The following is a 22,536-nucleotide window of genomic DNA, read 5'->3' as shown; positions in this document are numbered from 1 at the left end:
TTAAAACTCAAAGTTTAAATATATCTTGTGTATTTTAGCCAGAGGAAAATTTACCCTAATATTACAAAACAATGTAATTCTTCTGATGCCTATTAGAAATTAGCATTTTTCTACACTTAAGGACTGGAGGAATAGCCTGTAAAAGATTTCTTACATGAAATATCATTATGAAATTAGCCTCTTGAAAAGAGTAATTGCCCGAGGGCCGTTTTTGTCCCAATTCTAGCATTTATTTGCTTACAACCCAGAACAAGAAAGTGGGATTACATTTTGGTTTCTAAGGCATATTGCATCTTCAAATTGTCATGATCTTAATTATTCTTTTGCTTAGGCTAGTCCACAAGCAGCTGCCATTAAGGCTCCACTCTGAGATGAGAGCAGTAGACACCAACAGTTTGGAGTCCCAACTTAATTTTTTGGGATTGTTTTTTCCTTAGAAACCATCGTTAAATGATAAACGCAGGTTGCACGAAATCGTCATCAATAGAATTTCAGAGTTAAGAGATTGTTACAATCTGCCAAGCCGATCCCAGTGATGATTCTTCATTCACTGGGGCCTGGTGAGCGCCGGCTGAGGTCTCAGGGCCCTTACTTCTCTTTCCACGCGGCTGAAAGGAAAGGGGACACAGAACAGAGCGAGCATCCGGGCTGCGCGGCTATTACTTCCAGCGGGGCCAAAAGTCTTACGTCTTCTGAGTGCAGGGGTTCAGGGTCATGCACTACTTGCCAAGAAATGGACGGTCCCCACACCGTGAGGGGTCCCGCAACTACGTAACGTCCAGTGCTGCGGCGCCGGGAAAGGAGATCCATGCGTCCTCAACTGGCAGTATTCGCCGAGAGACCTTGTGATCTCCTCTTTCCATACGGTTTCCTTCCCTGGCCATTTGAGCTCCAGAGTGACAGAACCGGACCCTCCCTAATCTATCGGTGTTTACTTAACCAGCACAACCGAACAGTTTGTTCCATCTGGTTAGTATCCTTTCCCGGACAGACGTCTCCAACAACCAATTAGAGGCGGGAATCAGCCCCCTCCCGCTGTCTGGTCGGGCTGTGGGGGGGGAGCTGCCTCGTGGGCAGGGCTCCGGCAGCTAGCAAGTTCAGTAGAGCCACAGCTGACGTGAGTCAACAAAGATCACGTGACACAACCGGTCACGTCAATTGGCAGCGCCCGGCCCGGGGGAGGGGGAGGAGTAGAGTTGGGGGCGCATCACGGCACTTCGGGTTCACCCTGTGACACAATTACAACTTTTTGCTGTTGCTGGCGAAGTTTGTGATTCTAAGAAATCCCAGTAACGCGAGCTTCCGCCTTTCTAGCTGTCTCCTCCTACCCGGCGATGTGACCAGGTAGCCGAGTGCTGCGGCCTCTGCATACGCTGATTTCGCCATCACCTTGGGATTTTTCTTCGCCGCCACCCGCGGTGGAGGAAGTGGCGGCGATAAAGTTGGTGTGCCAGTCTCACGCGGCGAGGGCGCCTTTTCGAGCTGTGGCCTGGGGGGTTGGTGGGTTTCGTGGTTGAAGTTTTAAATTTGTTGGGTTTTCATGAAATCCTGCGGAGTATCGTTGGCTACCGCCACCGCTGCTTTCGGTGATGAGGGAAAGAAAATGGCGGCGGGAAAAGCGAGCGGCGAGACCAAGGAGGGGTCCCTCAACTTGACAGCCGAAGAGAGGGAGGCACTCGGCGGATTGGACAGGTACAGACCGTCGTCACTTGCCCAGCTGGTTCCAGACGGGCTGGCGTTGGTCTTCGTGGAGGCCCGAGCGCAGCTTGGCGCGGGCAGTGACAGGGGGCTATCTCGGTGCTCTACTAGCGGATGCCGCCACTGGGCCTCGGGCTTGGGAGAGGATGGGGAGTGGCTTTCTCGGAGCGTTAACGAGCCGCGTGTATCTCTTTCCGCAGCCGTCTCTTTGGGTTCGTGAGGCTTCACGAAGATGGCGCTAGGACGAAGACCCTATTGGGCAAGGTAAGGTAACTGCCGGCCGACACTCTTTTTTCCGCCTGCGCTCTGCTGGCTGCGGCTCTTGTGGCCCCTGAGGCTGGTCAGCGCTCATTGCGGTAGCCAACGAAAAAGTAGTTTTGCTCTTTCTTCGCTCGGATAACCTTCTTTGCTGCCTTGCGACATTCGATCTTGCAGCTTGAGAAACAGAGACGGTGGCGCTTTGGGGCCAGACTCAACAGTTCTTTAGAGAGCGTTTTTATTAGGAGATAATCTCTGAATTTTAACGTCACAAGATCGTGAATGTGTGGTTAAAAAATTTCCGACGTAGGTACTTCCTACGTTGTATTTTCTTTTGGTGGTCGGCTAGTAATGTCTGATTTTAACTACATGCTTTAGGCTGTCTTATATCTCTGGACTCAGAATGGCTAAGTTGCAAGTACTTTACAGCGGTGAAGAGTATTGCATGGGGTATTGGACCTATTTGATTGGTATGCGTTTGTCTTTAAGTGATTTGTTTACTTGTCTACGTCTAGCTGCCACAGAAATATTGCTGTGAATGTTATTTTATGATTGTGTTCTTTTCTGGAGCCTGTTCTCCTGTGTTTCACAGAAAGTAGGGAGGATTCCCTGTTTATTTGTGTGAAAAGTTTTTGGCACTGTCATTTAGTTAATGGCTGCCCCTCTCAGCCAAGATGGCGGGAAATAGTGGGAGGAGAAATGAAGGGGAGAGCTCTGTGGGAGGGAGGAGATAAAACAGGGAAATAGTACGGACTGAGTGAGTAGGTGTTACAGTCGGCTGGTGTAGCTTGATGGTCCCTAATAAAAATTGACACCTATTATTTAAAAGTAGAATTCTTGTATCGTTCCCAATCTTCAGAGCAGCATTCATAAACCGTGAATGTGCTTATCAACCTCTAGCACATTTAGTTTCTCTCACGTAGACTCTTGTACAAAGGCCATGGAATCCCAGTCTCTGTGTCATTTCTGTCTGCAGACAAAAATGTTAAAATATTACTTGCTGTCAACTTGGTACCACGAAAGTTGGTATGTGCGCCAGAAATGTTCCTTCCGTTACATACTTGCTTTTCTAGCTGAAATTACTACCTATGAATTTGACAGTTTGTGCTGCAGTTGAGAAGGAAGTATTAAATAACTTTTATTTTTAAGATATTTTTTCTTGCCATGAAATGTTATAGTAGTTTGAGTTTTTTTTTTAACCTGTGATCTCACTTTTATGTTTAATTGTTTTGATGGCAAAAGATGACTACAAACTGAAGTGTAATCTTTTTCGGTAAATCCAGTCCGTACGATGAAAATTGAATTAAACTTTAATCGTATAGGTAATAGTTGCTCCATTTAAAATGTCACTGGCAAAATAATGACTAGCTCTGCTGTGATTTTAGCACCGGTGGTGGTCTTAATTTTTCTAAGAATTTGCGTATTTAGGCATTTTACTTTCAGAGTTGTTCCAATCCATTAAAAACTTTTTGAACTTAAAAGAAATGTTATTTTATATTGTAGTGACTTGATCATTTCAGTTGGTGTTTGTGAAGTTGCTTGTATTGATGGTAATTTGAAAAAGAAAGGGCAGATCTTTTACGTTGATCGCGATAACGGAGAAATACACGTAACGTGCTATTTGATGTTTTATGTGGATGATATGTGAAAATACTCGTTGAGAACTTTTAAATACCCAAATGCTGCAGTTCAGATAAATTATCAATGTGTGGTGCTTAATAGTAGATGACAGTTTGGAGTGAATTCTTCAGTTACCTGCTGTATTGGGTTTAAATGTTAAGGAGCTGTTTTCAGTTATTGTGAAGTTGAGCATATCTTTCTGGACTTTAATTACAATAACATTTTAAATATGGAAGTTTTCAATTTTCATTATATTTGGAAGAATTGTAGCTTCATAAAACACTGGATGATGTTACACTAAATTACAATGAGTGTTTTGAGTGAAATGGAAATAATTAACTTCATTAACTTCTTTTAGCTTTGAGACTTGTGAATTCCCACCTGTTTAGGTCGAGACTCATTAACCTTAACATTAAAGTAACTTAAGTGTAGTAAAATATTCTGGGGTGTGTGCTGGCATCTTCATGGATTCTTCCCTCTCTCCTTTCCCTCCTCCTAGCTTTATTGAATTGTAATTGGCATGAAATAAAATTGCACATATTTGACATCCACAACTTGATAAGTTTTCACATAAGTGTATATCCGTGAAACCATCACTGCAATCCAGATAATGAACACAGTCATCATCTCCAAAAGTTTCCTGCTGCCCCTTTGAAGTCTATTCTTACTGCTCTTCCTCATTCTTGCACACCACTGACGTCCACTGATCCTGTTTTCTGTCACTATAGCTTGCGTTTCTAGAATTTTATGTAAATGGAATCATTCGGTATGTATGCTTTTTTTGTCTGGCTTTCACTCTGCGTAAGTTTACCTTTATCTATGTTACAGTTGTATCAATAGTTTGTTCCTTTTAAATACTGAGTAGTAGTAGTCTGTTGTCAGTAATTCTTGATTGCTTCCTTGTGAGTCTGAATATACCAGTGAAATACTTACATGGGAAGTTTGACATTATATGTCCCCAGACTTTGTGTTTGAATGTGTCTCTTTCCCTCAACTTTCCTAGATTGTGAGAGTGCCTCCTTCCCTTCCAGTGGCTAGTTTCTTTTAGTATCTGATTAAAAAAATTTTTTTAATGTAAATGTTATTACATACTATTAGAATGGTTATATTCGTAGACTCCTAAAATTCTCTAATAAAAGAATTTTTATAGGATTGCCATATGATATACAGTGTTGGGAGTTTTAGAATAAAAAATAAATTAGTAATGTGTAGGGTATTCTTTTTAGGTATGTAAAAAATAAGCTGTAAACAGCTAGCGATTGTTTAATCAGTTTTTGAACCATCATATGGTCTTAAACAGGTTGCACTTTAACCAGTGCTAGCATTTAATCTTATAGTAATATATCTTTTAACTTGCTTATATTTAAATTATAGTGTAGTTTAAGTAATTAACCAAACCTTTTTAGAGAAATTATCAACAATGACTTTTATTGCATTTTGGAAAATGTTTTGCCTTGGTTTTGTTTATGTTAAGATAAAGAGTAGAGTTGAATATTATTAGAACATTAGATTACTATTAGAGCATTACTCTTATCGTATTTTTTTAATTTAATGCTAGAGGCCTGGGGAATGTAATCTGTCTCAGGGAACTATTGCTAAAATATCTATTGCTGTTGTTTACTTGGAAGTATCTTTATTAGTTTTTAGTTTGATCCAGGTAATTGGTTATTGAAAAATTTGGGGGGGGAGGGTAATTCTGTTAACCAGTAGAAAGATTAATAGGAAAGTTGTAGTTTGTTTACTGTTCAACAGTGTGTCTGCTCTTTCCCCTGGGGGGATATTTTTGGAATATCTGACATTTAAAAGATTTTGGGTAATGGAAGTACCAGTTTAAAATTTATTAAAACATGCATTTTTCTAGATTTGATTTGCTTGCATAGGGAAAAACTTATTAAAGTGTTTTCAGAAGTGGTTTTTTATACTGTAATATTTGAATGGTGGTATTTAATAACTTAGATTGTGTGTGTTTTCTGTTTGCTGATGTTTAAACATAGATTCATTTCCAATTTTTGGGAAGATTGTTGTTTGCATTAACCATAGAAATAAAGTCATGATTTGCTATTTAGAAATTGTCTTTAATTTGATGTATTAAAAAAGTATTTTCTTGTTAGGACAGTGTCTTCTAAGCAGTTAACGGTTTTATTGTTTACATGTAACTGAACAAAATCTTGGGTACGCACTATACAAGAATGTTACTATGAAATTTTTGTGTAGTGATGGTCATAAAGGTTGGAAGAGATATAGAAAATGTTTTCATGTCTGGGCACAATTCAGAACTATGAGGTTATAAATAGGCACTTTCTTAGTTTTGGTTTTCATTTTTTAAGTTAAATAGTTCTTTTTTTTTTTTTTTTTTAATAATTTTATTTTATTTTTTCCCCCCCAAAGCTCCAGTAGATAGTTGTATGTCATAGCTGCACATCCTTCTAGTTGCTGCACATGGGATGCGGCCTCAGCATGGCCAGAGAAGCGGTGCGTCTGTGCGCGCCTGGGATCCGAACCCGGGCCGCCAGCAGTGGAGCGCGCGCACTTAACCACTAAGCCACGGGGCCGGCCCAAATAGTTCTTTTTATAATCAAATAAAATGATTAGGGAACATTTGACAGACAAAACTTAATAGGACTGTTTTGCCTGATATAAGTTTTGTGACTTAGATGATAAAATTTATTTATAAGCCTCACTCTTTAAACCAAAACAGAGTTCTAGTGCTTGGCCAACTATAGAATTAAAGTAGATTTTTTTTCTGACATAGATTATATGATTTTTCACTTTGAAGTTTATTTTTGCATTCCAACTCATAATACTTTGAGCTCTTTGCAATTAATGCTAGATGAACAGTACTGATATTTTTGAAATGAGGTATCCAGAGAGCTAATTTGTGTTAAGAAAACCCATAGGATTGAGTTGACAAATGAAGGCCTAGGTGTGCATATTTGTACTGTTGTTCATGGAAGTTATTTATTTATTTATTTATTTTTTAAAGATTTTATTTATTCATTTTTTTCCCCCCAAAGCCCCAGTAGATAGTTGTATGTCATAGGTTCACATCCTTCTAGTTGCTGTGCGTGGGACTCGGCCTCGGGTTGGACGGAGAAGTGGTGCCTTGGGGCGTGCCCGGGATCCGAACCTGGGCCGCCGGCATCAGAGCGCGCGCACTTAACCGCTAAGCCACGGAGCCGGCCCTATGGAAGTTATTTAATGATTGACATATTTTATGAACTTCGTTGAAGTTTCAAATGATTGTCTTGTATATTGGGACCTTATATCAGAGCAACAAAAATTTAAGTGTGATTAGTGTAAGGCTTTAATGTAGGTAGTGTAGAGATAACATGGATATCTCTGCTTGCTGTAAGGGAGGAAGGATAATTTTGCCTCTGCTCTTCTAGTTTCTTGTCTAAGACCCCATGTAATAAAAAGACAAATTAAGAAGAGAAAAACAGTAGTTTAGTAACATCTGTACCTGCTGTTTACATGGGAGATAATACAGCAAAGTTGAATAACTCAAGAATAGCCCAAGCCACCACCTTAAATACTATCTACAGCTTAAAGGAAAAGAGAAATGTTGGGGCTGGGGCAGGCCAATTAAGAAAGGTTATCAGGAAAAGCAGAGTAAATGAGGGTAAGGTTGTAATGCAGATTTAAGTTTGGGGACCTCTCCGTTGATGAGAGTTTCTTTGTGATTTAGAGTCATCCTGGTACATAGAGGGAGACACCCTAACAAATGGAATTTTCTCTTATAAATGTAAGTGTCTCTTACACAAGGGTACCTTGTACACCAAAAGCCATAAATTCAAAATATTCGTCTGCCAAAGAGGCATATTTTGGGGTGGGATGTTCTGCTACCCTTCATGGTTGAGCATGCAGTCCCCTTCCTGATGAAGGACAAAGACAGGGACCCTAGAACATCACTGTAGGAGGAAAGTGTGAAGTACTTTAGAAGTTCACATTAAGATCACTTGACAAATTAAAGTTAGAATAGCTCTTTCTTAATAAGATAGAGATTGTCTCTTGGAGATTGTTTTCTTGATTTTAGAGCATAGCAGTGTATCTCAGTATTATTTAGAAAACATAATTTAAAATTCAGATTTTAGCTTCTAGCAAAAGTTTAAAGGATGATTTCCTGTTTCTTTCTCTCAGTTTTCATTTTGTGGTGATTTTTACTTATGCTTTGATTTCTTGAGATCTTTGAATGAGTATTCATTGGAGGGTTTAAGCAATTCTCTGCCAGATTTTTGAAAGGATAGACAGGCGTATTTAGTAATGGTAATCTTGGAGACAAATACTTCTGAGGGTAAGGAGGAAAGACATTTTATACTTTATATATTCCTGGAACTGCTTTATATTATTTTTCCTTTTTATTTTTTTTTTAACTTGGGCATGTATTTTAAAATAAACCATAAATACCATGAGTGGATACACCAGAGTACAGAAGACTTTATTTAGAAGGTCATCTTTATTGGTATTTTAGTACCACTTTCCAGTTCTTCCGAGTATGTACCTAGCAGTGGATTTTCTGAGTCATATGGTAATTCAGTGTTTAAATCTTCAGAGACCAACTGTTTTCTGCATTCTTTTGTTTTTTATAGAGTGTTTCAGATATGTCAGTTTGGTCAAGGTGGTCCCAGTCTTCTATATCCTTACCAATTTTTTGTCTATGTTGTTGTAGCAGATAGTAAGATTGGAATATTGAAGTCTGTCTTTAATTGTTGAATTGTTTCATTTTTCTTTAGATTCTGTTAGCTTTGGTGTCATGTATTTTAGGGTTCTATTGCGTATACATTTAGAACAGTTATATTTTTCTGATTATTGATCTTGTCATCATTCTTTGTCTTTTGTTTTTCTTGTCTTAATGTTTATTTTTTCTGGAATTGATATAAGTCGCTTCGATATTGCATGGTTTCTCTTTGCATAATTTTTCAGCCTTTTACTTTGAATCAAAATGTGTCTTTTATAGACAGTCTGGTTGGATCTTTCTCAAATTCTGTCTGGCATCTCTGACATTTGCTTGGAATGTGTAGACTATTCTCACTTATTGTAATTTATTGACATGATTGGAAATATGCCTACCACTTGATATGTTTCCTATTGGAAATATGCCTACCACTTGATATGTTTCCTATGTATCTCATTTTTTGTTCTGTTTCTTCTTTGCCCTTTTTTGGGTATTATGTTTCTGTTACCTTGTGTACCATTTAATTCTTTTGTTGTTTTTTTAGCAATATCTTTTTAAATTTATTGAGGTAAAATTCACCTAATACTGATAATTTAAAACCATACAATTTAGTGCTTTTACTACATTCAAAATGTTGTGTAATTAGAGCACTATCTGATTTTGGACATTTTCATCACTCCCCTCACAAAAAATCCCCACAATTACTCCTCACTGCCCTTGCAGCTTCTGGTAACCTCTGATCTATTCTCTCTTTCTAGATTTGCCTATTTTGGATATTTCATATAAATAGACATATATAATATGTGGTCTTCTGTGTATGCTTTCTTCCACTTAACAGGAGGGTTTCAGGGTTAATCCATATTGTAGCATGTGTCAATACTTCATTCCTGTCTATGGTTGAATAATATTCCGTTTTGTAGATATACCGCGTTCTGTTTATTCTTCATCTGTTTATGGACGTTGGGTTATTTCCACCTTTCTTTCATATTTTCTATAGTCTTTTTGTTGTTGTTGTTGTTCTTGCTCAAAGGTCCTTATTTTTTGTATGGTAGGTCTGCTATCAGTTAGTTCTAAAAACTTTGAATATGCCATTACATTGCCTTCTGACCACCAGTGTTTATGATGAGAAGCTATCCAGTAATAAGATCATTTTCTGTCTCTCAACCTAGTAAGTTGTTTTTTTGTTGTTTCTTTCAAGATGTTCTCTTTGTTTTTGGCTAACATTTTGCCTATAAGATGTGCTTAGGTGTGGTTCCCTTTACTTTTAGTATATTTGGACTTTGTTGAAATTCTTGGATCTATAACACTTTGTTAAAACTCAAAGTTAGGGGGCCGGCCCGGTGGCGCAGGCGGTTAAGTGCGCGCGCTCCGCTGCGGCGGCCCAGGGTTCGCTGGTTCGGACCCCGGGCGCGCACCGACGCGCTGCTTGGCAGGCCATGCTGTGGCGGCGTCCCATATAAAGTGGAGGAAGATGGGCACAGATGTTAGCCCAGGGCCGTCTTCCTCAGCAAAAAAAGAGGAGGATTGGCGGATGTTAGCACAGGGCTGATCTCCTCACAAAAAAAAAAAAAAAAACTCAAAGTTAGGAAATTTTCTGTAGTGATTACTTCGAATATTTTTCTGCCCCGTTTTCCTCTCTCCTGGGATTTCCATTACACTTAAGTTGTAATGCTTAGTGTTATCCCAACAGGTATCTAAAGGTCTTTTTTTGTTCAGTTTCCTTTTTTTGGGTTGGACAATTCTGTTGATGTATCTTTAATTCGTTCTTCTGCTATTTCACATCTGCTGTTGAGCAATATTAGCTTAATTTTTTCATGGCAATTGTTGTGATTTTTAGCTCTAACATTTCTATATAAATTCTTATTGTCATTTTATGTTTAGGATGTGTTTCTTAATTTGAACACATTTTACTTTATTTCTTGGAACATATTTGTAATAGCTGCTTTGAAGTCTTTGTAAATGTAGTATATGGATACCTTTAGGGTTAGTTTCTGTTGATTTTTTTGCTTTCGATTAGTATGGGTTACACTCTCCTTTTTTTTTTGGGCCTAGTAATTTTGATTGATAATTGGACATTTTAGATATGTATTATAGAAGCCTTTTTGGTGGGGGGAGGCTGGATTTAAACTGTGGAACTGTCTGCCCTGTGAATATCTGCATAATATTAAAAAATTATTTTATTTTTCCGTTCTCACTCTGTTGGAGGTGTCTCACAGTTGTCATAGTTTAGCCAGTAATTTGGGCAGAAGTCTTGTTCAGACACCTCAAACCCATGAAGCTTCTATCTTGTGCTGGTTGATTTTGTGTGGCTTGCAGAACGCAAGAAAGGTTGCAGTTCTTAAATCTTCTTTCACTTTGATTTAAGGCTGTCTTGGGTCGCTCCCTTACATGTGTAGTATCTTAATCACCCAGGGTGGTGTGGAGAGATTATTTTAACCTTCTTTGGTTTTCTCATTCTAGGATCTCGGCTTTAAATTTCTAACTGATGTACTGCTTGATCCAAATTGGGGCTGCACATTTAGGCTAGCAAAGCTATGGATTTTCTCCAGTTAATGTCACAACATTTGTCACTTTTACTTTGTACAACCATGGGTTTTTGTTATCCTTCTGAATCACATCTGTGGTTTTTTGGTAGTGAAGCTGCTGATTTCATAACTAGTAAGACTACATTTTACCGTTGAAGCTTTAGCAGCTTCTCCAGAATAAAACTTCTCAATTGTTGTTTGCCTGTGATATATTTCCAGTATTCTGAAACTAATTTTTGTATTAACTTTTACGTTTATATATTTTTTTTCTTTTCCCTCCTCCTCCTCCCCTCACTGTCCCTCACCTTCCTCTTCTTCCTCCTTTTTTCTTTGTTTTTTATGTAGAGGATATTGATTATCCTCTTAAATGCTGCCCTTACTGGAAATCATTTTCCAGGATATTGCGTTTTGTGATGGGGAAGAAAGTTTACTAAAGTACTTGGCATTGGTCTTGGCACGGGGGGTGCTTATTACAAGTTAAATATCATCACTTTGGAAAAGATGTTTAAATTTCAACTCAAGCAGTGGTTTAGAAATGAAGAGGGAGGTGGAGGCGATTTTAAGAGATCTCTTGAAACAAACTTTCTTTGGCTTTTTAAAGATAGTACTACATTCTCTTCATTTCTGATTACATTTGAGTATCCTTTGCAAATTTACTTCTCCCCCCCAAAAGATTATATACAGTTGATATACACAAAGTGATACATACTTAAAGTGCACAATTTGATAAGACTTGCATACACCTGTGAAGCCGCCACCAAAAACAACATAATGAATATAGCCATCAGCCTCTAAATTTCTTTACGCCCTATTGTAATCCTTCTGCCCCACTCTTTTTACCCCTGCTGCCCTACCCTGCATCTTTAGGCAATCACTAATCTGTTTGCGGCTGCTAAGGATTTGTTTGCACTTCTAGAACCTTATATAAATGGAATTATACAAAATATACTGTGCTTCACTCTTTGTCCTCTCCTGCAGCTTATCTTCAGGTTTATCTGTTTTCTTCTGTGTCAGTAGTTAGTTTATGCTTGAAAAAACTTGAGCATTTTTTCATGTGCTTATTTTATTTGCTCCTCTGTATATCTTCTTTGAAGTGCCTGTTCAAATCTTTTCCCATTTTAAAAAAATTACTTTTTTTTCTTAGTGAGTTTTGAGAGTTAAAAAAAAATACATATATTCTAATTTGGGTTCTTTGTCTGATAAGTAACTTGTAAAACATCTCTCCCAGTTTGTGTTTTCATTGTCTTAATAGGGTATTTTGAAGAGTACATGTTCTCAATTTTCATGATTTCATTGTATCTTTTTTTCCTGTATCTTTAAATTGTGGTTTTCTTTGTGTGAATTATGTGAATTCTGCTTTTCTTGCTTTGTCAAGGAGCTCTTTACCTAAGTCAGGGTAAAAGAGATTGTCATTCCTGTGGTGTGTTACAAATATTATATTGTTTTTACATGGGTATGTGATCTATTTTTAATTTTTGCTTTTAGTGCAGTGTATGACAAAATACTCCTTTCTAACAAGTAGATTTTCAATTGTTCCTGCACCATTTGTTAAACTACTAGTACACTTCTTCCAGTGAATTCTTAAGCTCGTTTCTCAGTCTGCTGTGTTCTCATTTTCATTCAGTTCAAAATACTAATTTCTCTCTTGATTTCTCCTTTGACTCAGGGTTATCTATAAATATGTCATTTATTTTGGGGTTTCCAGATATTTTTATGTTACTAATTTTTAATTTTTTTGTTGTATACTTTGTATGAACTGAATTCTTTTACATATGTTGAAATTTATTTGTAATCTTTTTGGGCAGTGTTTTGCTTGAACTGGAGGAGCGTATATTACTTTTGCTGGGTAGAGTGGTCCATAAATGTGAATTAAGTCAAATTGGTTGACGGTGTTTTCGAATTTTCCATATTCTTTGTTTTTTAGTGGGAAAGGTGTTTTTTTAATGAGAAGGATGTTGTAGCTAATAATAGTTGGTTTGTCTGTTTCACCTTGTATTTCTTCACGTTTTGCTTCATGTATTTTGGGAACCATTTTTAATTGCATGGAAGTTTAGGATTGTTATATCCTCCTAGTATTTTATTAGATCCCTTTATCATTATCAAATTGCTCTTTTTATCTTGGTTATAGTCTTTATTCTAAGATAAAAGTTTTCAGCCATTATTTTTTCAAATAAGTTTTCTGCCCCCTTTTCTCTCTCTCCTCCTGGGATTCTTATCGTGTGAATGTTGGTCTGCTTGATAAGTCCTTTAAGCTATCTTCACACTTTTTCATTCTTCTTTTTGTTCCTCTGATTTGATGAATTCTACTGCCCTATCTTTGAGTTCACTGATCCTTTCTTCTGCTTCATCTAGTGTGCTGTTGAACCCCTCTATGAATTTTTCATTTGCGTTATTGTATTCTTCAGTGATTTCTGTTTGGTTCTTTCTTACATTTTCTGTCTTTTTGTTGAAATTCCCACTTTGTTCTTCACTTTGCTCTCCTGACCTCATTGAGAATCTTTATGACCATGACTGTGATTTTGAACTCTGTCTCAGGTAAATCACTTATCTTTTTTTCTTTGTCTAATGTTTTATTTTTGTTCTTCATTTTGGAACATAGTCTTTTATTCCTTGACTCTCTCTCTGTGTTGTGGTCTGTGCATAGATACAACAGCCACCTCTCCCAGTCTTGGAGGAGTGGCATTGTGTACGAGATGAACCTTATCAAGATAAACCTTATCGTTCAGCCCTGCCCTAGCTGGTGTTGTCTCTCAAACTTTTGTGGTTGTCCAATCAGCCTTTGTTCTTAGTGGCTCTCAGTAGTTCAGGGTCTGCTGATTCAGTAAGCACATAGATGCAGGCTGATTGAAAACTAGACCTTCAGGCAGCAGCCTTTAAAGTATGCAAATGTACCTATTTCAGGGGAAGACTGGGAGCTGGTTGTTTCTTTCTGCTGCCTCTGTGATGTGCGTTTGGGGGCTAGCTGGTTAAGAACTGTTTCTCTGTTATAGTCTTCTGGGACTGATGAACTTAAGCCCTGCTGACCACCAGACCAGTTGGTCAAGGGACATCCCTTAGGTGGCTGCCACAGAAACCAGGGCACCGTATGTGTGCACAGGCTCCTTTTGCGGGGGATACTGGTGACCTGCAGTTACACAGACAGAGGGAGAGTGTGAAGTTGGCACCTGCTGGCCTCCCAGGTCGCTTGAGACTATTGCAGGCCAGTATAAGCAACATGCCTTTTTTTTTTTTTTTTTTTTTTTTTTTTTTTAGCCACATGCCTTAATGTGTGTTAAATTAGAAGTCTACCCCTCAGGCCACAGCTATTAAGATAAGCAGATAGGCCTTTTGGGCTGTTTCAGTCTGCTGCCTCTGGCCTGACCCTGGTTTAGCCCTATAGTGAGTCTGTGCTGACCTTTTAAGAACTGTCTCTTAGCTTCCTATAGTTTTGTGGGTTTCGTGGAGTCAAGTCCCATTGGCTTTCAAAGCTAGATGTTTTAGGGGCCCAACTCTTAGGTGGAAGACTTAATAATTGGGGTGCCAGATGTGGCATCCAAACCCTTTGCTTCTTAGGGAGAAGTTGGGCATGGTAAGTTCCCTTCTGGTTATGTCACTGCACTGGGGGTAAGATTTATGGTGAAAGTGTTTCTCAGCCTCTCCTATCCATTTTGATGTGGGTCTTTTTTTGTTCGCTGATGTGTAGCAGTCACTCATTTTCTGGACTTCTTTCAGAGGGAATTGTTCCATATGTAGCTGCAGATTCTGTGTGTCCATGGGAGGAGGTGAGTTCAGGAGCTTCCTGTGTTGCCATCTTGAATTAGAACTCTCAATTTTGTAATATTTTGTAAATGATTTTTGGCTTCTAAATGTCTTTTACTTCATGCTTGTATTTTTAAAATTTTGGGCAAACCTGCATGTTTATTTCTGTTATATAGGAGTACCTTTCTTTACTGTGCTTTGCAGATAATAGTGTTTTTTACAAATTGAAGGTTTGTGGCAACCGTGTGTTGAGCAAGTCTCTTGGCCCCGTTTTTGCAACAGCCTGTGCATTTTTCGGTAATATAGTATTTTTTAATTAAGGTATGTACATTGGTTTTTTTTAGACATAATGCTGTTGCATACTTTAATAGACTACAGTATAGTGTAAACATAACTTTTGTATGCACTGGGAAACCAAAAAATTTGTTTGCTTCGCTTTATTGCAATATTTGCTTTATTGCAGGCGTCTGGAACTGACACAGCAATATCTCCGAGGTATGCCTGTATATGATCTAGAAGTTTAGGCTTATTTGAAACTCTTATTTGAGGATATTTAAATCTGTATTAATTGTCTATCTTTTGTATGTCTTTCAGTTTCTTCAGATGATGTTTTAAGTGGAAAAACTATTTGTTTAGATGTTGCTTATATTTATCATTTAAAATCAACATTATATGGTGCTCCCCATTGCCCAGAAATTGCGTCCTCTTCATTGGTAAATTTCCTGTACTTAGCACAGAACAATTGTTAGTGTTAGCTGAGTGATTTAAATAAAAATGTGTAAGTCCAAAAAAAATAAAATAAAATAAAATAAAATCAACATCATATATTGAGCACCTACAAAACTTGCTCTAAAGGATGTTAATATTTCTGTTAACATATGTGTTGAAATAAAGAGATGATATGCCTGTATTAGGACAGTCTGGGATCACTGAATTTTCACATAAATAGAATAAAAAAGGCTATTAACATTGTTAAAAAATGCATTATAATGTGAGGAAAGAAACATAGATTTCAACTCTAGTGGGGGAATATTCTGTTTTAATTCTACCTTTTTCTTTTTTTTTTTTTTGTGAGGAGGATCAGCCCTGTGTTAACATCTGCTAATCTTCCTCTTTTTTTGCTGGGGAAGATTGGCCCTGGGCTAACATCTGTGCCCATCTTCCTCCACTTTATATGGGATGCCGCCACAGCATGGCTTGCCAGGCAGTGCATTGGTGCGTGCCCAGGATCCAAACCGGCGAACCCTGGGCTGCCGCAGTGGAGCAGGCGCACTTAACTGCTTGTGCCACCGGGCTGGCCCCTAATTCTACCTTTTAATGGCACTGTTTATATGGTTAATGGTTTTTCCCAGCCAGTAGGCAGAAAGGATTGTATATGTGTAATTCATCTATAAAACAATGCTGGTATGAGACAGTTATTTTTGTAGAGGGCGTTACTTGCCCTAGTACAAAATATTCCATTCTTTTATGTATTTTTCATTTATAATCACAAATTATAATGTTCATGAATTATAATAATCACAAATTTGTAAATATTCAGTTGGATTTAAACTTTAAAATGTACTAGGTACAAGTGACTTACTTCCTTTCTGACAGTTTTTCATTGATCTTTCCAGCATCTGACTTTCTTATAATTGAAAAAGAATGAATTTTAAATTGACTTTAGATTGAATCTAATTAATTTCCTACAATAATTCATGATATTTCATAAGAAGACAAGCAAAATATGTTAATTTTGTGACATTTACTAAGTATGGAAAAACAAAATAAGCAAAGAAAAATGGAAACTTTGTAACATTTATTTTTTATCATTTTTGTCCTTTTGCTTTGAAATGGGTGTAAAACTGTATCTCTCAGTCAGATTTTCTCAGTTTTGGCACTAGTGACATTTTTGATTGGATAAATCTGTTGTGGGGAGTTGACCTGTCTATATATTGTAGGATGTTGACCAGAATCTCCACTCTTTGCCAGATGCCTCTGGGAGAGGAGCAAGTTCCTCCCCCTGTTGCTGCCCAAGGAGGGGTCATCTGCCCACCACAAGACATGCCAGTAGTCAAGAGGCAAGGAGGTTACGTTTCCAAGATCTCCTGTGCTTAGTAGTGTCAGCCTTCAGAAACAAACCGGTTTAAGAAGCAAAGTGTTTTATTTGGGATTAAAGAATTGCAATTCAGAGAGCAGAGATTCAAGTAGAAGCCCTAATAGTTTCCTATTAGGGAGTAAAAGTTAGGGGCTTTTAAAGGCAAAGAGAGTTCGTATTACATAGCATTTTAGTTGAAGTTGGAGGCAGAAAGCTAGTCTTGGCTAAACATTTATTAACTGTTGATTCTACAGAAAGTGACAATCCTTAGTCTTTGTGATCAGAATGTCTGTTCTGATGACGTCTCAAACAGTTTTGCTTGTAAAATAATTGTTGTTTTTGCCCAGTCCGAAGATTTGGCCCAAAGGTCAAGACAGCAAGGTGATTTCTCTGGAAAGGTAGCTCCACCTCCGTTTTAAAATAGCTCCACTGTAGTCAGTTTTGACAGGAGCAACTCAGATTGCAGAGAAACTCCAGAACACGGTTCTTTCTGATATTTTAGTACAAAATCTTCATTTCTTCCTTCTGCAGACTTTTGAAGTTGAAAATGAATGACTCCTTTACGTGTTATTTTTCTCTCTTAAAAAAGTATGAGGGGATGTATGTGTCTGTGTGTGTGTGTTTTGGGGTGGGATAATGTTAGTATGTTTGAAATATATGAGGTGGATTAGGACGAAAGCAGTTGAAAGACACTGTATGGTAAGTCTAAAAGCTAGCATAGTTTCTTTGCAAATACAATAGCTGATGAGTACAAATAGTAGCTACCATTGAGGCACTTCTGTCTAATAGAAATGTATTGTGAAGCACAAATTACTGATGTCATATAATTTTAAATTTTATACTAGCTGTATTAAAAATAGCAAAAGAGTGGCCCTCCACTCTTTGGTTAAAATTCTCTGCCCTCTGTTTTGGCTGCCTGGGTTTGTGGGTTTGGATCCCGGGCGCAGACCTACACCAATCTTCAAGCCATGCTGTGTTGGTGACCCATGTACAAAATAGAGGAAGATTGGCACAGATGTTTGTTAGTTCAGGGATAATCTTCCTCAAGCAAAAAAAGGGAAGATTGGCAAATGTCAGGGCAAATCTTCTTTAGCAAAAAAGCAAAAAGAAACAGATGAAGATAATTTTAATAATCTCTCTCTTTTTTTTTTTTTAATTTATTTTTTCCCCCAAAGCTCCAGTGGATAGTTGTATGTCATAGCTGCACAGCCTTCTAGTTGTTGTATGTGGGACGTGGCCTCAGCATGGCCGGAGAAGCGGTGCGTCGGTGCGCGCCCGGGATCCGAGCCCGGGCCGCCAGCAACGGAGTGCGTGCACTTAACCTCTAAGCCACTGAGCCGGCCCTAATGATATCTCTTATTTAACCTAATATATCCAAAATATTACTTTAATGTGGTTAATATAAAATTATTAGTGAATATTTTACACTTTTTTAATGTGATCTTTGGAATCTGCTGTGTAATTTACAATTGCAGCACATGTCTTTTTGGACTTGTCACATATCAAAAATTCAAAATCAGATATTCAAAAATCACTTCTGAGTACTGGCTACTGAAATTTAATGAAGTTCTTTTTACCTGTGCCTACTTGAGAGTCATTTTGTTATATGAACTAGGGTCAAAGTAATAATTTAGATTTGAAACTGATATAAAGTCATTAAGGAACTCCTACATTATCTTACTTGGCAGGTCTTGGGCCCCTTTTTTGTATAGGAATGCACTTAGATCACAAATGATGATGGGTCTGTTAATAAATACTTAGAAAGCTTTTTCTTCTTAGAAATTGAATCCTGAGTCTGTGGTAGAAGTGAGATATTGATTGCTTTAATTTCTTGATGAGTCTCATGTGGTGTATATACATTCTCTCAGAAGGATGCAGTTAGAATTTTGCCTTTTGCTTAATGCTTATATTTTTCATTTCTAGGCTGTCCGCTGCTACGAATCTTTAATCTTAAAAGCTGAAGGAAAAGTGGAGTCTGATTTATTTTGTCAATTAGGTCACTTCAACCTCTTATTGGAAGATTATCCAAAAGGTAATATTTGTCTCTTTTAAAATTTCTGCTTGATTTATGTTTGCATCATATATAAATATAATTGTTTTTACTTTTCATCAACTGCACTTACTACTGTTTTTTAGTTTCTTCTGTTAAGCTCATAAACACAGTAAGCAATGAGAAAGAAAGTAGAGTAAATGGATGTGAAAATTTTATATAATTTCATGTAAATATACAATAAATTTGATCGTTATATAAGGCTCATAGCAACCTACGTGTGCATTGCTGTTTTGCTTGCCCTTCTGAAAATCTGTGTTCTTCAACGTCCTTACCACCACAGAAAGAGATATAGTTTGATATCTGTCTGTAAATGCACATGTGGACATTTTGGAAAGAGTAACACTGTAGTGTTTTCCAGCACCACCAAATGGTTCTCCAATTCTCAGCAATGTCTTACAAGTTTACCTCAATTCTGACACTGTATATCTGGAGATAACATCGATTGCACAGGTAAAGGACTCAGTCCTGCACGATTATCCCACCTCAGATGGGATATATACCTTGCCAGTCGCAAGTCATTGTTGTCAGCCTGTGCTTGTGATTGACTAGCTATAAATCAGAGGTTCCCAAGACCCGCTCCTTGGGTTTGATTATTTGGTAGAATGGCCTACAAAGCTCAGGGAAGAATTTACCAGTTTAGTATAAAGGATATTATAAAGAATACAGATGAACAGCCAAAATGGAGAGGTACATAGGCCAAAGTCTGGAAGTGTCCCAAGCTCAGGAGCTTCTGTCTCTGAGGAACTGTGGCATGTTTGCCAACCCCAAAGCTCAAAAACTCATGCAATCTCAGTGTTCAGATGTTTGTTATAGAGCTTAATCTGCATCTTTTCCCCCACCCCCTCAGCCTCATCTTGACATTACATAAGGGCTCCACAGTAAGTCATCTCATTAGCATAAATTCTGGTGAGCTCAGAATGGGCTCTTATGAATAACAAAAGACACTTCTATCACTCAGGAAATTCTGAGTGTTTTAGGAGCTCTATATAAGAACATAAATGTAAAATGAATGCTTTCCATTAATAATATTTATTGTATACATATTAGGATCTATTATATGTGTATATATGATATATGACTCATTACACAGGTACATATGTATATATATGCATGCATCTTATATGTAATATATAATACAAAATATATAAAATATACGTTGTGTATATTTGCAGTATATTATGTACAATATAATATTTCTGTAATTGCAAATATTATATACAGTAGATTCTCATTTTTATGGTAGTCCAGTAAAGTAGCAGGTACCACTGAGTTAGCAAATACTAAACCGTCTCTTCTAAGGGAAATATAGGATTAAGTTCTTGTTAGCTTCTAGTCACCGCATTTTTGTTAATTAACCAATACATAGCCTTGGTTTATGTGTGTTTCTGTTTAAAGGCTTGTTATTTAATGTATATTGTTGATTTATTACCATTGAACTCATGGTCAGCAGTGCTATAACTCAGTCCTTGAATGAAGCTGTAGGGGAGGAAGAAATATTCCTCTACCCCCTAGAGCCTTTTGGGTGTTCTAGGAATTAAACTGACGTGAGACAGAATAACAGGAGAAAATCAAACAAAGTTTAATAACATGTCTAAATGGAGATACCTAGGAAAACTGAGTAACTCTCCAAAATGGCCAAAGCAACTGCCTTAAATACCATCTTCAGCTAAAGACAGAGTAGGATGTCTGGGGTAGTAGTTTGGGACTTCAAAGAGGATGAAGGGAATTCACATGGAGATGAAACGCAGATGTTTGGTAAACAGATGTTTGTTTTGTCATAGACTGTGTGACCCTAGGGAGAGAACTTTGATAAAAGTGGGCTTAGTGAGGATCCTCCCAGTCTGTCATACCCAGAGTTATCTATGGTGATGGCCTGTCCAGGACAGGCCTTTTAACTTAAATCCTTTCAGGCAGTTAGGGAGACGGTAAGAGTTTCTTTCAGAGTCTTTTGCCCTTACAAGTAGTGAAGCCAAAACATTGTGGAGTGGCCAATTCTGATGCCGCACAAGTTTAGTAATAAATCTTTGCTCTCCATGTGGCTCATATAGACTTCTTGCACTTAGGAACACTAGGGAGCCCTTCAGCACTGCACTTGGGGGGTTTTTAAACAGCAAAATCACTGACAAAAAGTGCAAAAATGCAAAAAAAGTAATACTAAGTACACTAGAAAAGGGACACTTTTTTACTTAGTATACTTAGTTACACTTAGTTTACTTACTTAGTATGAAAGAACAAGAAGGCAGAGCATTAATTACCTTGTTCAGCCTCAGCTGGGAACATGTGGGTCAGGCCACTCATTTTTCCTCCTCCTGCACAGGACTGTAAATGAGTTGAAAGTGCCACAAGTATTGATTATGGGGTTATGAATAAATTGTAGTGAATATGTGAATTTGTAAATATGGAATCCTTGAATAATGAGAATTGATGGTATATCTCACAGGTGATACATTTTTGCTTATGCATTAGGTCATCTTCTGTTCTTTCATTTTATTTTTTTAAATTTTTTGTGAGGAAGATCAGTCCTGAGCTAACATCCGTGCTGATCCTCCTCTTTTTGCTGAGGAAAACTGGCCCTGAGCTAACATCCGTGCCGACCTTCCTCCGCTTTATGTGGGATGCCACCACAGCACGGTCTGACAAGCGGTGCGTTGTGTGTGCCCAGGATCCGAACCTGGGCCGCCAGCAGCGGAGTGTGCGCACTTAACCACTACACCACAGGCCGGCCCGTGATCTTCTGTTCTTTCAGCTAGAGATTCATGGGAAATTTGTAAAGTATATATATTTTCATTTTATGATGTACGTTTAGTCTTTTGTTGACATTAAAAGACAGAATAGTGATATAAACTTGTGACCTCTGAAAGATCTATATATCTCTGAAAGCTGATAAATTTTTGTGTATGCATCAGGTGATCTTCCACTTATCTTCAGATATAAGGTGTACCACATCTTGGCCAGCCCTGTGGCTTAGTGGTTAAGTGTGCGCGCTCCGCTGCTGGCAGCCGGGGTTCGGATCCCGGGCGCGCACCGACGCACTACTTCTCCGGGCATGCTGAGGCCGCGTCCCACATACAGCAACTAGAAGGATGTGCAGCTGTGACATACAACTGTCTACCGGGACTTTAGGGGGAAAAAAATAAATAAATAAAATTAAAGTATACCACATTTTCATATAACTTTATTTAAATGTGTTTAGAGTTTTTGAGTTACAGTTTGAAAAATAACATGTGTAGCTTCCCTCTGTACTCTCCTTATAAACTTCTGCAAAGATTTCTCTTAACACGTTTCATGGGTCTCAGTTTGGGGCATCACTAATTTAGTCTGATTTATTCAAGATGTATGTTATGACTTTGCTAAATTAACGTTTGTTAAGTGTAGAGCACAGGGTGCTAGATGGTGAGCCAGGGTTCCGCAAAAGACCACCAGAGAAAAGACCACAAGAGTTTATTACTCACAGGTCCTAGAGGAAGTAAATATCATGCCTTGAGGAGCCACATGAGGGTACAGGCAGAAAGAGGGGTAGGACCTGGGGCACATTTCTTTTCTATGTGAGTGGAGTGCTTTAGGGTCCCAGGGCTAAGGCCAGATTGGTCAACTGGAAAAGCCAAAATGGGGTTTTGGTAAGTCCCATGGGAGTCTTATCTAAGGGGCACACAAGGGGAAGGCCCAGGGAGGCAGGGAGATTATCACAAGGGCTGTTGGGGAAGTCATATCAGGAACTTCAGCTTGTGCCTCCAGCTAACAGGCTGCTAGTGGGGCTGCTGTCTAGGAGATGTGGTTACATGAAGCAGGGGCTGGTGTCAGTTTAAGGCCACTGCAGGCCTCTTGACCAAACAGAATGGATGCTGAGGCAGAAATATCATGGATTAATTTAGATAAGCCATGAACAGGATAGAAT

The 22,536-nt window shown here is 38.2% G+C and overlaps 1 protein-coding gene across 1 annotated transcript in view; it reads left to right on the top strand.

Annotated features, from left to right (window-relative positions):
- Positions 1-1,540: 1,540 nt before the first annotated feature.
- The window catches only part of LOC147911633 (lysine-specific demethylase 6A-like), a 201,132-nt gene continuing 180,136 nt past the window's right edge, over positions 1,541-22,536 (top strand). The window contains 3 exon segments of the mRNA XM_087427822.1: positions 1,541-1,692; positions 1,899-1,962; positions 18,512-18,620. Coding sequence (XP_087283948.1) covers positions 1,541-1,692; positions 1,899-1,962; positions 18,512-18,620 — 325 coding nt within the window.

This window comes from Ceratotherium simum, chromosome Y (genome assembly GCF_057802395.1).
Source record: "Ceratotherium simum simum isolate JZ-2026a chromosome Y, ASM5780239v1, whole genome shotgun sequence".
In the NCBI taxonomy this organism is placed as follows: Eukaryota; Metazoa; Chordata; class Mammalia; order Perissodactyla; family Rhinocerotidae; genus Ceratotherium; species Ceratotherium simum.
The sequence above is the reverse complement of the archived record's forward strand: the minus strand, read 5'-3'. Positions and strand labels throughout refer to the sequence as shown.